At 35.5% G+C, this 17,686-nt stretch overlaps 1 protein-coding gene across 2 annotated transcripts in view; it reads right to left on the reverse strand.

Annotated features, from left to right (window-relative positions):
- Positions 1-17,686, reverse strand: part of MAP3K2 (mitogen-activated protein kinase kinase kinase 2) — a 61,581-nt gene that overhangs the window by 17,173 nt on the left and 26,722 nt on the right. For both annotated transcript variants that reach the window (XM_032479213.1, XM_032479212.1), the window contains exons 3-14: positions 17,530-17,648; positions 16,878-16,918; positions 15,332-15,431; positions 10,241-10,354; positions 9,775-9,862; positions 6,801-6,931; positions 5,780-5,859; positions 4,586-4,653; positions 4,321-4,413; positions 3,390-3,596; positions 2,387-2,535; positions 1,879-2,010 (exon numbers count right to left, since the gene is read on the reverse strand). In XM_032479213.1, coding sequence (XP_032335104.1) covers positions 1,879-2,010; positions 2,387-2,535; positions 3,390-3,596; positions 4,321-4,413; positions 4,586-4,653; positions 5,780-5,859; positions 6,801-6,931; positions 9,775-9,862; positions 10,241-10,354; positions 15,332-15,431; positions 16,878-16,918; positions 17,530-17,648 — 1,322 coding nt within the window. The remainder of the gene's footprint in view (positions 1-1,878; positions 2,011-2,386; positions 2,536-3,389; positions 3,597-4,320; positions 4,414-4,585; positions 4,654-5,779; positions 5,860-6,800; positions 6,932-9,774; positions 9,863-10,240; positions 10,355-15,331; positions 15,432-16,877; positions 16,919-17,529; positions 17,649-17,686) is intronic.

Genomic DNA, 17,686 nt, shown 5'->3' on the forward strand with positions numbered 1-17,686 from the left:
TATTAAAATAAAGGAATATAGTTTTTCCTTCTTTTGGGTTACTTTGGTAGAATAACTTTCCATGAGATTACCAAGTCAAAAGCCTTCAACATTTTTATGGCGTTTAAATACATCCCACCAATGTGTTTTCCAAAGGGGATTTTTTTTCAAAAAACCAATTTACACTGTCAAGAGAAAATTTGAAAATTAAAAAAAAAAAAGTAGCAACAATGAGTAACAATGGTGTCACTATAAATAATTATTCATGAAGATAAAAAACAAAGTAGAGTTTGCTGTTGCTCTTGTAAGACTGAGGATGGTTAATCCCATTGCGGTCAGCCCTCTGTATTTGCAGGTTCCACATCTGCGATTCAACCAACTGTGGACTGAAAATATTTGGGAAATAAAATTCTAGAAAGTTCCAAAAAGCAAAACTTGAATTTCCTGCACTAGCAACTATTTACATAGCATTTACACTGTAGCTACAACCATTTACATAGCATTTACAGTGTATTAGGTATTATAAGTAATCCAGAGATGACAAAGTACATGGGAGGATGTGCTTAGGTTAAATGTAAACACTACACCATTATATAAGGGACTTGAGCATGTTTGAATTTTGATATCTGCAGAAGTCCTGGAACCAATTCCTGGGGGATACTGAGGGACAAATGTACTATCATATCAGATACTTACACATGCAACCTGTACATTCTACATACAATTCTAATAAGTGGTTCTTAAAGACCCATAAAGCAAACCACCTTCTAACATATGTTGCCTATTATGGGAACGAATGTGTTTTGAAATAAGTAAATGTACCACCAACTTGAAAATCATTAGTTTTAGACTGTACTCTGCAAATACTAAAAATAACAATAAATGGAATGACAGTTTACAAATCACTTTTTTTATTTCATTTTTTAATTTAATTTTTTTTTTAATTTTTGAGTGAGAGGTAATTAGGATTACTTATTTATTTATTTTTGTAGGAGGTGCTGGAGATTGAACCTAGGACCTCGTGTATGCCAAGCATGCACTCTACCACTTGAGCTATACCCTTCTCTGCTTCACTTCCTTTTGAAATTATTGACTCAGGCAATGATTATCAATCTTATATTATTAAATAATGTTAAAAACATTAGGTGGAGGGTTTAAAAGGAAATGGATATTTCTATGTGCCGCTGACATAGCTTAGATTACTTTCTGGTCTTCAGGGAAAAACAAAACTTTACAGTGGAGGAATCAGGATGCTGGTCGCCCTCATCTAGCAGTCCAGTCCATCTCAGCATCACTACCAGTGGGACAGCCAGAAACTGTATGTTTCCTAATGAGACGAACATGAAGTGCACGCATCATTTAGGATTCATGCTAATAAATGCTGAAGTTGAATCTTACTTAGATTTTAGATCTAACTTGGAGTTTACAGGAAATATGGGGATAAAGGAGCAAACTAAACACAAGGATGCGATTAGAGAAATCAGTGAGATGAGACTGTCAACAAAAAAATCAGCCTGGTCTCTTTGTCAAATCTATGTCATGTAAAAATTGTTCTTGATTAAAAGAGTAAGAGACTTGGCAAAATGTAATGTGTGGTCCTGGACTGAATCCCAGTTTGGATAAATCAGCTATTATGAGTGACTTTTAGAGCATTTAGGGAAATCTGAGTGTAGACTGCTGTGATGTCTGCAACAAGTATACTTTAGCATTTTAAAAAAATGAGTTAAAAAATACAAAGACAGATGAAGAAGATAGAAAATAAAATTATTACCCACCCTCTAATTTAAAACGCTTCCAAAATGCCCTTTCACATTTTATAATCAAAGTTTTGTTGCTTTTCTTTCCTCAACTAAGACTTTAAATAGACTATCTCTATTTTCAAAGGATGTACTAACTTACCCCTGGCATATACTCCATAAATATGGAAAGTGTTTTTTCTTGCGGATCCCTCAAACAGCCATAATACTGAACAATTCGCTCATGCAGCAAGTTTTTCAACAACTGAATTTCACACTCAAGTGCATTTACTTCCTGAAAGACAGAACTCACTGTTAAGTCTTTACAGCATTGTTAGTAAAGGCAAAAAAATTCAAATTTGATGGATCATCAAGGTGATTTCATTCTGAAATTTTCACTTCCCCTAAAGTAAACATTTTAAAGGCTCTAAACAGTAACTTTTATAACAGTCTTTGATGGTACGCTAAAGCAACACTAAATCAGATTGGGAATACAACTGAGTACTGAAAGAGAAAAATCCATGGTACAAAGTAAACATATCTGATTATCTATCTGTTTTGCGAATAATTTGCACTAAGGAAAAACAAAAAATTCTACTGTGTGTTACATTTATTTTAGTAAAAATGCTTCTTATAAATGTGGTAAAGTAGCTTGTTCAGGTGACTCTTACCTTGCTGGTCTCAGGACTATCTGGGTCAAACTGAACTTGCTTGACAGCCAACTCTCTTCCTGTATCAACATCATAACAGAGGTAGACCCTGCCAAAGGCTCCCTGGCCAAGCAGTTTGCCCAGTCTCCAGTTGGTTGGAGCACGAGGTGCTAAAAAACAACATTTTCTTAAAATGGAATAGCCACATGGCATACAATGGTGAAGGACTAAATGAGAATACTGCAGTAGTGATATCCTTAACTGAATATGCTTGGATATTAAGGGAAAAACATAATCATACAAATTCATAATGATCAGCATCTGTGAAAACTTCTGTTTAGTCAATTTTATAATTCTAAACCCAAACAAGGTTCATATCCCAGTGACTCATTTTTTTTCCCATGAGATTATTGTTTTTACCTGACTACAAATGTAATAGCATCTTTCACTCAATTTAAGATGTCACTGACTGTAAAATGCACTATTTCTAATCTTTACTGCAGTACTATCTGGCCTCAGTTACCATTCTAGTCTTACTTCCACTGCTTCAAGTAAGATATCCTCCACGTCACCCAAAAACGAACTATTCCCCCACTTTCAGAATACGTCCCAGCTCTTTGCACCTGTCACCTTCTTAACTGGTGAATTCCTACTGACATTAAAGATACAGATTAAATATACTATACTGTAGTTATTTCTCCACACATCAGTGTCCCCATTAGACTACACCTTGCAGGTCGTATCTGAAATCTCCCTGCTAAGCACTCAACAAGAATATGTGAAATCAATGACTAAACAGTAACAATTTTCCTAATAAAAGGAAGCACAGGATCATTTAAAGTAATCAGCGTGGTCATACTATGCTTATACCCATCATTAGAACCACCTTTAGAAATACCATTTTGACCTTTCTTGAGAAGCTGGTCTCGCCCTGATGACTGGCTCGTACTTATTCCTTCTAATAACTATAAAATTCTGCAGAGGCTCTGCTGCACATTTCACGATGCCCATATCTATTACTCACAGCGGCTGGGTGGGCTGATGTCCATCACAGTCAAAGTGGGATTGTCTATGTCACTTCCTCTTCTTCTTATTCGACTGTCGTCATACTCTGGGGTAAAGATACTGCTTCCACTGCTAGTGCTTAAGGAGTGATCAGTAGGACTGAAACTCACAGGAGACCGGAAGCTAGTCCCCTGAGTCCTTCTAGCTCTTGGAAAAGTTTTACGACCTACAAAATGAAAATAGAATTACCTTGCAACTTTTATTAATATATTGTAATTGAAAGTATCTAAAATTTGTAACATATGGAACAAATTTGTTCTGTAACTAGGCTAAAAAACTGAAATAGCAATGATTATTTGATTATATGTTTAAACTTAAGAATAGTACTTTTTAAAAGAGTTCAAGGAAATATCCTTGTTAACACTGAATCATGAAGTCAAAAATAAAAATATAAAGAAAAGAAACGTGAAAGCAGAAGTGAAATGTGGGGAAAAAAGAAAAAGAATCTGAATACAGATTCAGATAGCCTCTTATGTTAACAAACACACACACTTTCATAAAATCACAGAACTCTCTCATTTTGGATAAAAAGGAGAAAAAAGTGTATTTTATCCTCACTGCCAGTAACAATTTAAAATATAAAACAAAAACTGCAAAATTTATAGGTAGCAGTTATTTTGTTTTCTTAAAAGGACAATGCAAGTATGAATTTCATCATCAAGGGGTAATTTTCTAATTAATATCATTTTTAATTACTCCTTTTCTCTGGGGAAGATAAGTATTATGAGGTAAGTTGGCATAAAACTAAGATGTTACTATAGTTTTAGTTATGATCCAACTTCTTTAAAAAAAACTTAAGCAGAAAACTAAGTGATATAGGAACAAATTTATTTTTATTGTTTTTGAGATTTTTAACAAACTATTCTTTGATCTAATTGCCAGAAACTTACCATCATTATAGTCTTGATGGTGATATGAAACGTGATACCTTCTTGGATATGTTCCTCCTTTTCCAAATTTCTCAAAGATAGGGTTATCATAGTCTATTAAGACACATAAGAAAGTTACATGTTATAAAAAAATCAAATCTTTCTAATGATGAAAAAACATTTACATATTTTTATTTGATTTTTTAAGAAAATTCCCTCTTCCTCCCAGCCAAAACGTTATTCAATGACATAAACATTTAAACCCTTAGATTATGGACAGTCTGACCTGAGAATTCCTGATGATTATCTGGGTAGCTCTGTGCCCTAGGCATTCGCGACTTTGGATAGCTCTCTCTAAAAGAAGAAAATGTCACGTTAAATTAAGAGAAAGTACTTAAAACATTTAAAAAAATCTTCACACAATATCAGTACCTGTATGTGTGTGTGGATATACAAATATGCGTATATAATACATATAAATATACCTATATAAATAAACGCAGGCGCTCACCCTGAAATGTTAACTGAAAAAAGAGAAACTTCTTTTTAAACACTTATTTGGTACATGTATGCAAAAAGCTTGGCTTTTAAAATTAACCCATGGAGTACGGTAGTAAGAATGATACGCTTTGGAATTACAGATGTATGGAAACATCTGTTTCAATCTTAGCTCTGCCACTTTAATTATTGCAACCTTGGCAAATCACCTTTCTGAGACTTTCCACATCTATAACAAGGAGATAATAATGTCTAACTCATCAATTTCACATTTATCTATCTCAGGACAGTGTCTTTAAATATTAAGTACTCATTATATAGCTTTCACATTACTATTTCCCTGACTTTAACTGTTTTAAGTATCTATCGTGAGGTAGACATGGGCACAGACAAAGGTTTCACATATACGGGTAACAAAAAATTAAATGTATATTTCCATACAATATTAGTTTTATTTTCAGAATCTGCTTTCATAAAGCAATCCCAGAGGAAATTAAATAGGGAATGATCTTAATAAAGTACTTAAAGTTTAAATGACAACCAACACACCGGGCCACAATTTCCAAGAATGTACACTCTTTATAATTTGTTGCCAAAATGAACGTAATCCTGAACAGGTGAAACAACTCAAGAATTTCCAAAACCAATCCTATTATGAAAAATTCTGACAGCAGTTTCATCATCACAAGCTTAAAAGTATACATAACTTCTAAGTTTGCACTTAGTTTCAAACACACAATTTTGGCAAGAAGGAAATTCAAAATACTGTGATCAGATATCATTTTAACTAATAAAGATATTGAGCCTCATGAGGTTAAGGGATTTCTCCAAATTGTGAAAAAACCACTTTGCCATATGTAAAGATAGATCAACATCATTACATTCCTCTGAATGTAACACAAAAGAGTTGATAGTTCAACATGCTATACATATGCATATGCGCCCACATATATTGAGAAACAAAAACCACAATCAACATTACCCATCCAAAGGGCTATCAAGTGATGGACAACTTCCTGAGCCAGAATTTTCAGGGCTGCTCAAAGATAATGGGTCCAGCATCTAGAAAAAGAAGAGTCCACCTTGATTCGACATAATATAACCAGAAGTTACTCTGGTTTTAAAACAGCTTTATTGAGATATAATTCATGTATCATAAAATTCACTCATTTAAAGCACACGATGCAATTCAGTGGTTAATTCTGAGAGAGTGTAACCCTCACCACAAGCTCAGAACACTTTCTGTACCCCCCCCAAAAAAATTCCAATAACTAACAGCAGTCATTCCGAGCTGACTCATTTTTAAATGTTGTAAAAGTAGTCGTCCCCCGTAGGTAGGCTACACAACTTCAAAAGTTTCTAACAGAAAAACACTCTTTCTCTCCGGATTACTAGCTAAATAATTAAAAGCTGAAAGATATCACATAACTTTTTTTACTGAAAACTCAATAGCTCCACCCAAGTGGAAACTAATGACGCCACGACTGCTACATTATTAGAAAATGTAAACTCCTGCAACGACATCAGCAGCCAATGCAATGTTACGGAAACAATAGCAACTCCATGAAAATACTTCAATATCACGAAACTTTAAAAACCATTTTTAAATGTTTTAGAAAGGAGGCAAACCTCAGCTTCACAAAGTTAAATATTTGTAGTTTTATTCTATCTTTCAAATGTTAATTTAAAAATCTGAATGTTAGTCCCAGAATTATAAACAAAAGCATTCATTCATTTACAAATGAGCAACCTAAGAAAATCAGCCTTATTCCTCCTTTATACATGAGTGATCACAGGCACATGTTAAGTAGTGGGCATTTTCCCACATTTCTACATTTTTACCATTTTGTTTACTTAAAAAGCAAGATAACGGGACTGGAGAAGAGGTAAAGCAAACATCACCACCCTCGTCAGCCCCCGCCCCAATACACCTGCCAAATCACACTAGCCCCTGACAGCATCCCATGAACTGAAATGAAAAACCACATCCAACTTTTGCTTACTTGGTCCATGCTCTCTGGAATGAATTCTCCTTCGCTGTTGATACTGGTAAATGACCCATTACGGGCAACCTGGTGTAATTCATCTGGAATGTATCCTGGGGGAGGGGAGCTTCTATCTCTACTAGTGGGACCTTAAAGGAGAAAAATTGTATGATTTTATAAATAAATTCCAGCAGGGAACTAATTCTTGTCTTCATTAAATATACACCCAGAATTTCTGGACTATAGTACGAATACCTTTAGCAACTGAAGTCCAGTTTTTATTAAAACTTATCAGAGCATTCATGTCTGTAAAACTTCAAATATTTTTATTCCTTTCTAAACTCCCACCCTACTACAATCATTAACTTACTGTAGCATTCACTTATACTTATTAGATGGTATGTTCTTCTGACTGCTGACAACTACATTATGAGGTGGACAATATAATAAAGAATTTTAGATAAACGACACTGCTTCTGCACTTCCAAAGGTCACTTGTGCTCTGGTATATGTCACCCTTTAATGTAATTTATGGAAGGCATCACGATGTAGTGAAGAGAACATGGACTCTGAAGTCTGACCTCAGTTTAAATACCAGCTGTGTGTCTCTGGGAAAGTTATCCAATCTCCAAGAACCCGTTCCCTCATCTGTAAACACGGGACTGAATCTCTCATTTGCAGGGTGCTGTGACAGTAAAAATACTCACAATGAACACACTACACACATCTGTCTACATGATGTTCTTCCCATTCCCTCTTCAATCTCCAGAAACCCAAAGTGAGATTACTTCTTAGTCATTCTGCCCATATTAGAGTGCTTCCAACTTGGAATCCTGGATTTTATTCTTGGGTACTTAAAAATTAGACATTTTTGGCAAGCCATATTCCTGGAATTTAAATTTCTTCATAGTTTAGCAAATCTAATATAGTTCATTTAATTATTCTGTGCTTATTATTAACACAGTTTCTCTTCTTCCTTTTTTCGAGATTAAACTATAAAACAAGTATGAGGAAGTTATGTGAGCATTTAAGTTCTGGTCAGATTTAAGGCAAAAAGGGCTTCTACCTTATGGAAAGGAGTCACTGTAAATACATGTTGGCATTTGTTAGTGATGAGATAAAGACAACAAAATGATTACCAAGAGATGGGCATAAAAAAGATAACTTTCTACCCCTGACTCCAAAATTATTAGGCACTCATGTTTGAGCCAGGGGTTGATTCAGGCTTTGTAACAACTATGATCATAATGTCCCTAATATTTTTATTCCTTCCATGTGCCCTTATTTATAAAAGAAGATAAACACACTCGTTAATCAAAGGAGGTAGGGAAGAAAAAAGGCTCTAAACATTTCTTCACCTCCTTATTTGATAACCCATTTTTTGGAACCTTTGTTAGTACCAAGTATGCCATGCACTCTTGGGTGAGACCTTCACACCAGCATTTACTCCCACCCCAAAGGAAGTTTTTCCTCTACCTTTTATGAAAATAATTAAAGGAAATAATGGTCAATATATAAGAAAAAAAGACAATGGTCATATTTATCAAAGCCATTCCAAGTTTAAAGAGGTGCCAAGAAATGACTAGTAATTTTATACTTTATAATTTCCAGTTTCTTATGTTGGCACTGAAGTCAAACAACAAGAGTATTTATTCATAGATTAAGAGTGAGGTATTCAGTACAGTTTTAATTCAAAATGAATTTAAAATGTCAATTTAACGCATTTAGCTTGTTCTGTCTAATGCAAGTAAAATGAACTGTCAATTTTTTACTTTAAAATGATAGATACTATAATGCAAGAAAAGGAAATAAAGAAAGAAATGTATGATTAATAGTAGTCACTCTTTCTAGTTTGAAAAGCAAGATGTACTTTAAAGGTGTTTTCTCAACTGACTGCTACAACAATACCATGATTTAAAGATGAGGACAATGTTACTGGTCTCAGGTTAACTGAAGAGCTGGAACTTGAATTCAGGTATCCCTAATGTTCTTCCATGCAAATTTTAAACTGTATCAAAATATATCCAAGTGAAGACAAGCATTTTTATTTTACTTGTATATTATCTATGCTATTCACATTTCAGTATTTCTGAAACCCAAGTACAGACAGACATTTAGAAGGAAGTGGACATAAAATAGCCTCTGGGGACCAAAAGAGAAGATGAATAACGGACTTTTGGGTTGGTCCACATGCCAATTTAATTTTTTCTTCCATTATTCACAGTCTTCTTCTATGACCATCCTCAGATTTCCACCTTCCCGCCTCCTCCCTATTCATCCATTTCATCTCCTCTTCAATTCCCCTCTTCAAACCCATCCTTCACATATGTTCTCATGCTCTTTAATGCCCAGAGTCACTGTCCTATCTGCTAAAAACATTTATACCAGTGTTTTTGGAGCAATGTAATGTTTTAATCATATGAAAATACAGATTATCAATGTTTTATACAAACTGAAGAAGTCGGGGGTCAGAGCACCTCTGCCCAGCCCATGCCTCTTTAACAGGCCTCCTTTAAAAAGAACAGAACACAGGATCCATTTCTCTTTTTACCATAAGTTTGATTGTAATAGTGCATTATTAATGACTAATAAAGTAATAATAAAGCATACTCTGGAAATTCTTAGCAATCTTTATTTTGATAGCATCCTTGGCAATAATTACAATTTAGAGAAAGGCTTATGAACTTATTAGCCCATCCACTAATTTTAACATATTAGAATTATTTAATTTTTTTCCCTTCAGTTTATTTGTACTATTAAAACTCTTGAGGTTTTATTTTAATTTGTTAAACATTTAAGTTGGAGACTGCTAATCCTGGAAAAACTTTTCAAGGGACATCAACACTAGAGCACAGGTAACTGAGTCAGTTACAAAGAGTACAGAGACAGGTTGCTCTCTACCTGGGTTTTGTTTAGGGGCTGCCCTACGGTAAAGGATGGAGATGAAACTGAGAAACCACCCATTGCATGACTCAGACACTAGCTTCCTTACCTATTATAGAAAGTCTCTTTTTCCTCTCTGCTCCAAATACTGTGTTATCCAGATCTTCTAATGATGGCAATGGCTCTAAATTAGCAGCCTACAAAAAAAGGAAAATTAATGCCACTCTTCCCTTTTCCGGCTTTGAACAGAATCCTTTCCCCTACCAAATACAAGCTAATCTACATTGTCTCTGGGTCTTTGCAAATCTACTCTTTGAAATTTTAATTCTAATATAATTTTTCTCAAGTTCTCAGTTTCTGTTAGTTTCATACGTACAGTATATGACACTTAGTGGTACTTTTGGCTATATAGCTTTGAGGAACAAGGATATTAAACTATAGCAATTACAATATACAAGTTTAAATTTAAGCATATTGAAAATACATTGGTGAGTATAGAATGTAACTATGTTTCATATATTAACTTTTACAGGCATAAATCCTATAATCCTCCCTGAAAAAAACCCGAACCATACCTGTGAACTTCCATTTATTACAAGCAGTATCTTGAGGCTCTTCATATGAATACTCCGGTCCAGCAGTTCCACAGCTTTGTCCAAGTCATCCTGGGTGGTTAATGGAATTACCAACTAAACAGAAAGGAACATAAGGAATGGTGCAGCCATCTCAGCGGCCAAGTCCTCCAGGAGCACCTCCACTACTGCAGAATACAGATCTCAAAGCCCCTTGCTCTGACTTGCTGGCGTACCATGACTCTGACTGAACATTTATGTCTAGATTGTCCTGCTCTTCCCATCCCACCATCTCTAAAATCAAAGGATGCATATGGATAAATACTTTTGCTTCATTAAACATTAAGTTCTTCTAGAAAAACACATTTAAAGATTAAAGATCAACTTTTCAGGATACTTCCGTAATATTGCTAAACTTAAGTTACAGTATCTTCACCCCAAAACAGCATTAAGGAGCATACACAAAAAAACATACTGAAACAAGAAAAGGTACTATCTTTCATCTGCATTAAGGAAACTTTTGCTTTTTTGTAGTAACCACAGATTTGCATTCTTACCCGGGGTACCCACCAACACACAAAATACAATGCGCACCTGTGATGGATGCGTGGAGGGTACCTCCAGTGATGCCCCTGCAATCTAAGCCCACCTGGGGCTCCTCTCTCTGACCCTGGGGACTTGACCACTGCAGTCTAAAACAAACGAGCTAAATGGGTGAGCCAGCCCCTGGTGCACCCTGACTGCTGACATGTGCTTTCATTAGTCCTCTCACGGGTCAGATGTGATCAGGGACAAAAGCATTTGGACCATCAATGAGGAAAAAGCATGGTTCATACAACTTAAGAAAACAAAAGAGGTTGGTTTTTTTTTTTTTTAATGTAAACTTAGTAGCTTAAGATGACTCTGTCAATAATTGTCAAAGTATACAACATTTCACTGAAAGGATAGAATAAAATAAGAGAACACATCCTACACCTGTTACCCTACACTAATTAACACACTAATCAAGCCATTCCAAAGTAAAGGCCTAGTTAGTTAAGGGTCCTCTAGAGTATAAATACCTTGAAGACAAGGACCACCCCCACCCCAAAACCAGTAATGAACACACAGCACAGCAGAAAACAAACACTTGGTAAACATTGTTTAATAACCACCACAGGGTGAAAGCTTCATTTGCACCCAAACCCACTAGCTGCCACGGTGTGTGTTTTCTCGGCAGATTTCTTTATGAAAACGTTCCTCATTTTAAGAAAGGCTGCCAGACACAAGCATAAAGCAAGACCGATGTGAATTCCAGCATACAATCTGCTTACAATACTTACCCTGTACTTGAAATTCTATTCCCAGTTTCTGCTGGTAGCTAGTTTTACACTACTACAACTTATCTGCTACCAAGTCCCTTTTCTCTCTGTGACAATTTTTTTCTAATAAAAAAAAATATTAACTGTTTGGTATTATAGAACAAGTCTGACCTACTTAATTAAATTCCTTTCATTTTCCTACCAATTATGAACCACATTGGTACATCCTGTTCCCATCTTTAATAGTTTTTAAATTATTTTTTAAGCACTAGGAAGTATTTTAAGGCAATGATGAGGATTGTTCTGACAATTTTTGATTTGAGGGGAAAACCTGGATATTTACTTTAACTGCACATTATTTATAAGTGGATTGTTTACTTCTCCAAGATACTGTTGCCTTTGGAGAAGACACAGGTTAAAATCACAGTAACAAAACATCAATAAATGATTCTGCTCTTCCTCAGTCGGCCACAGTGAACCTGGACGTTCTGGAGGAGAACCTGGAGCAGCAGTGTGGACGACTGTCTATGGTTCTGACGTGACCCCTCATGTGTACTAAGATCACCTATCATAAATTTTAATATGAGGACTAAGAGTCATGAACAAGTCCCACCTTGACTAAATTATCCTATATAAACCACCCAATATTTTCCTGCTTGGTGAATTCATTTCAGCCTGATTCATAAAATATTTGCCTCTGGTTTATTACTGACAAGTCAGTTGTACGTTAATAAAAACCCTTTCTGGAAAGGAAACTAAAAATTGAGCCCCAAACCCCATTAAATAGAACCTAAGTTTGAAAGAAGTGAATTATCTTCCTGACTTTACATAGTGAAACATGAGAACAGTCCACAGAAAGGTTTCCTCCCTTCCCCATCTAAAACGGGAGAGGTCTTACTCTGCTGTACACCCCCACGTCTACCCACCATGACAACATACACCCCTGACACTTTCTTAGATAAAGAGGAGCTTAACTAACAAATCCAACCAATCTTAGCTCAAATTTCCTGGCTGTTCCAATTTGGGCAAACTAGTTTATAGAATAATGATTCTTTTAGAACAGAGGAGTTTATGTTATACAAGGAAAAGATACTTACAGAACCAGAATAATAAGCAGTGCAAATGAGTTTTCTGCTTACCTACAGGTCCACAAAACTAATGCCCCTGATACGTCTTGCCTAGTAGCTCCCATGTCCAAGGTCATGCACTGGGCTTGTCATGAATCAGGACATCGTTAACCCACAGAATCACAGATTCACACAGATACTGAGTTGCAAGAAAATTTTAAACAATGTAATGTTACTCTACTGCCTCCTCTATCACATTCCTGCCAAGAGGCCACCCATATATAATGGCAAAACCACTCTCAGAAACCCTTCAGAAAGCATGACAAAAAGAAACTGAAAATGGAGAAATTTTCCAATTTTTAGAAAATGGGAGAGGGTTCCTGAAACTACAAATCAGTTAATTTCTTGATCCTCAAGAAAATCCTAGAGAAAAATGACACACTGGCACACCTCGTTTTGGTGCACCTCACTTTACTGTACTTCAGATACTCTGATTTCTACAAATTGGAGGTTTGTGGCAACCCTGCCACAAGTTTATCAGTATCAGTTTTCCAACAGCATTTGTTCCCCTGTGTCTCTGTGTCATACTTTGGTAATTCTTGCAAATACTTCACACTTTTTCATGATCATTATAATTGTTATGGTGATCTGTGCCCAGTGATCATTGATATTACTATTGCAAAAAGACTACAGCTTGCTGAAGGCTTAGATGATGGTTAGCATCTTTTAGCAATAAAGTATTTTTTAAGTAAGGTATAGACACTGTTTTTTTAGACATAATGCTATTGCACACTTAAGAGACTACAGCATAGTGTAAGCATAACTTTTATATGCACTAGGAAACCAGACAATTCATGTGACTTGCTTTATTGCAGTAGTCACCTTTATTGTGGTGGTCTGGACTGAACATGCAATATCTCCAAGGTATGCCTGTAAACAAATTGGGAGAACACAGAAAAGAAACAGCAATTCTGGGAGCTGGGACAAGTATAATACCAACAGTGGCAGAGAAATGGGAAGACAGGGAAGAGAAGGAGGCCCCTAAAGGGTGTATTATGTTGCACGTTACCACCGCAGGCAAGGGAAGCCCACCTTCCACCACATCCTTGAGCCTCATGGCCAATCCCCATCCCCCTATATGTACTTCAGCTTACACCCTATGCCCACACCTCTGAAAAGCCCTCAGAGTCTCAAGAGCTGGCAGCTGGAAATCAGGCCAGCACTAACAGAAATAAGGTGCCAAGACAGGGTCAGGCAACAACAGGTGTTCATGGCTAATTGATATTCCAGAAAGTATCTGAAAAATAAAATGTCAAGGTATTACCACGGCACAGCACTCAGCACTTTGTTCAGGAGTATTAGTTCTTTGGATGTGGATTTTTCCTTTACTAATGTATTTTCCTCTTTTAGCTGTAAGTAGTTTCTTTGTACAAGCTACAACAGCATGTTCTTCTGCTTTAAAGTAATAATAATTCATTTTATTGTACTGTTTGTTTTCTGAGGGGGAGATAATTAGGTTTCTTCATTGATTTCTGCTTGGAGGAGGTACTGGGGATTGAACGCAGGACCTCTTGGATGCTGAGCACACGTTCTACCACTTGAGCTATACCCTTCCCTGTAATAATTGATTTGAATAGGTAATATTTCAAATATTTTTATTTGCACAATGCTTTATCATTTGCAAAGTACTTTCAATGTTTTCTCAAATTACTATTTACTAAGCTTTCCACTGTCACTCCATTCCCACTGACACTTTTTCTATCCCTGAAACACACAGGTCTTTCCCACCTTAGGATCTCTGTGTGCACTGCTCTCGAGCTGCTCTATCAGGAATGCTGTGCCCCTCAAACTCTTTGCAGGGTTGGCTTTTCACACTTCAAATCTCAACCATTAAGTATTACTACCTCAGTTAGCTCTTCCTTAGTACTACCTAATCCTTTATCACAATACTTCTACGCATTTCTTTCAAGGAACTTCATATATTTAAACAATTCATTTATTAACTGTCTGCTTCTACCACAAGTCTGTAAACTCCATGAAGGGCTGCAATTCATAAATCATAGCCATTATGCCTGGAAAATTCAACAAGTATTTTCTGAGGTGGGAAGGGGCAAATTAACCAATTAACTAAACTGTCCCTGAAAATTTTAAGATCCCCAGATCTTGATCTGAGATCATAGGATCAGAAAGAAATCTCAGAAATCATCTAATGCAATCTCAATTTTTACAAAAGGTTCAAAAGGGGATTCTCCAGAACACAGAGCTCTTCAGTGTCACAGCGAGCCCTTCAGATTATATGTACTGACTCCCAAACGTAAACGTAACAATCGAATCATTTCTTTACCAACACGAAAGTAATTGTTTACATTTAACTAAACCGTCCCATTACCAAAGCTCTGTTGTCTCTGTAAGCAAGTATAGTTTTAGAAGAAAAGAGAATTCATCAATAAACTACACAGAGTAAAAATGAAACATAAATTAGCAGCAAATCTTTAATAAATTTCCTCCTTTAGCAGAATCTCAATTTATACAGAATATTCATTATTTTTCCACAATAAAAAATTTTACTTTAATAAGTTAAAATTTACTTCTGATATCTTATTAACATACCATATCCTTCCTTATCAATCCCTAAATAAAAGCACAACCCCCCTAAAACAATCTCTTAAACAAACACACTACTTTCCAAAATAAGAACTATTAAAAGTTAAACTGTACATGTTTACCTCATTGTTGGTATAATGCAGATCCATAGACTGTCCAAAGGCAATTTTAGCTTTAGACCTCAGATCTTCCAGTTTAACTGGTCTGGGGAACTGAAGGATTCTACATGGACAGAATTTTAATATATTTTATTTTCTTAGGCATGGTTAAATAACATACTTCCAACAGTTATCTCTTGGATAGAGAAATACAAAATTAAGTTAAAATGTAAACATTCACTCTACTTGAATACTAGAATGGCCAATTTTTGATCAAGTGCACTAAATCTCAAAATAAAGTTTTAAAACTCTGAAGTTCGTTCTATCCTAATAAAAACTATAAAAAGGAATTCTCAAAATGTTCTGCCATTTATAATTTGCAGTGCAAGTGTTATATGAACACTAAAGAGCAATATAAAATGTTCACTGAGGAAAACGATTAAATTTTAACATGTGATACCCATACAATGAAATGCAATGAAACTGTTAGAAAATAAAGTCATTCCTTGGGGATGTAAATTTAGATTACTGCACCCTCATCAACTCAACATTTTTGAGTACATATATATCATGTAAGAATATTCCCTCCCCACCTGAGTATTTTTAATGGGTTAAAAATTTTTAATTCTAGGATTTTCTTCTAACATCACAATGAATTGAACTGTGTTGCCCCTGGGGACCATGCACCTAAACTTAGAGACCACTCCATTACTAAGTTTTGTAAGGGGAGGAGCTGTGTCTGTTTCACTCACTTTATTCCCTTCAGAGGCCAGCATATATAGTAGGTACTCAATAAATAGTGTTCAATGAATGAAAAAGGAAATCGAGAAAATATCCATAAAAGAAATGTAAATAGGAAAAAAGTAGGTTGGACAATACTTGAATGGTACATCTTCAGGTTATATGATTTGTGAGCCTTTTTGAAGTCCTTAAAATGGACAGCTCTTTCATTAAGTTGATTTAACAGGACAGTCATAATAGAAACACAACCCCATCTTCTCTAACTCCTATTAGGTCTTGTTAGCAATTCTGCTGTCAGCCACCACCCTGCATTTCCCCCATTCCACTCAGACAGAGACACCAGCTAAAGGCCAGGCTTCCACCCCTGCTAAATCACTTACAGCCACCATTCCAACTCACTTCCTCAATGTTATTAATTAAATATTGGTCATATGATTGAAGTCTCTTGAGAATAATCAAAATTGTGAATGTTAAGTCTACATACCTAAGTTCTGTATCTGAAGGGATGATACAATTATGATAAGGAGAAATATATTTCATTTCCACTGAGTAAAAATAAAAGATGGTAATATTTAAAACTGCATTATGCAATGACCTTACTTATGCCCTAATATTGCAAAGTAAAAATATTAATCATTTCTGAGGTTAAGCCTAAATTTTGAGAGATTCTATGTTAAGCCCAAGTACATGTTATAGTTATCAAGGACTATTCCATTCTCAATTTGCAAGCCATAAACCTTCAGTAAATCTAAAAAGAACCTCTAATGGTCTTAACTAGGACATGCATTTGATTAAATAAACAAACTTGATGTAATGTTTCCTTCCTTACCTTTTTTCTCCTCTGTGTTCGAATTTGACTCGGACATCATTCTGTAATGAAATGATTACTCATTTCAGAGATCTGACAAAATTTCCAGAATTTCTAAATCATTTTCCTAGTCACTCATTTAAAACAGAGCAGAGGGTAAGAAGGTTCCATTTTCAGTGTCAACTCCAATCAACTGACAGTGTCTACCAAACAGTGAGTTGAGAATTAGTTTGCTAAATCTGGACTCAACAGAAGGAGCACCAAGAACCGTCAGAGATAGCACCATGGGTATGAGGCATCTGCTAACTCTGATGGAGGGAAATATAGAACACCCTGTTCCCACTTTTCATGTCAGACATCCCAAACAAGTTCTACTTACAATAATCAAAATGATTAACACAGAATAACAGACTATTTTAAATAAAAACAGTTTGCTTATCTTACACTCCTTAATAATGGATAAAATACCAGCTTTAGAGAGAAATTACCACATTAAATGAAACTACCATTTTTTAGGACAGATACCTTACAGAAAAATGTATGACAAAATATTTGATCCAAAAGCTTATAAGCTAATCACTTCAAACAAACCCTCTACATGATTAGGATACTCAAAAAAAATAACTCACAGAACAACAATATACATTTACTAAAACATTACTGGGACAAATACCTGCTTTTTTGGTGATGAAGATTTTGTTCTTCTGGTTTCCTGTAAGGATAATGCTGGTCGGCTGGCCTTATGAAGAACAGCCAAATCTTGCATGATTGAGTTCAAAGCTTGCTGATCATCTAGGGATTTGTCAAATAATATATACACAAAATTGTAA

This window comes from Camelus ferus, chromosome 5 (genome assembly GCF_009834535.1).
Source record: "Camelus ferus isolate YT-003-E chromosome 5, BCGSAC_Cfer_1.0, whole genome shotgun sequence".
In the NCBI taxonomy this organism is placed as follows: domain Eukaryota; kingdom Metazoa; phylum Chordata; class Mammalia; order Artiodactyla; family Camelidae; genus Camelus; species Camelus ferus.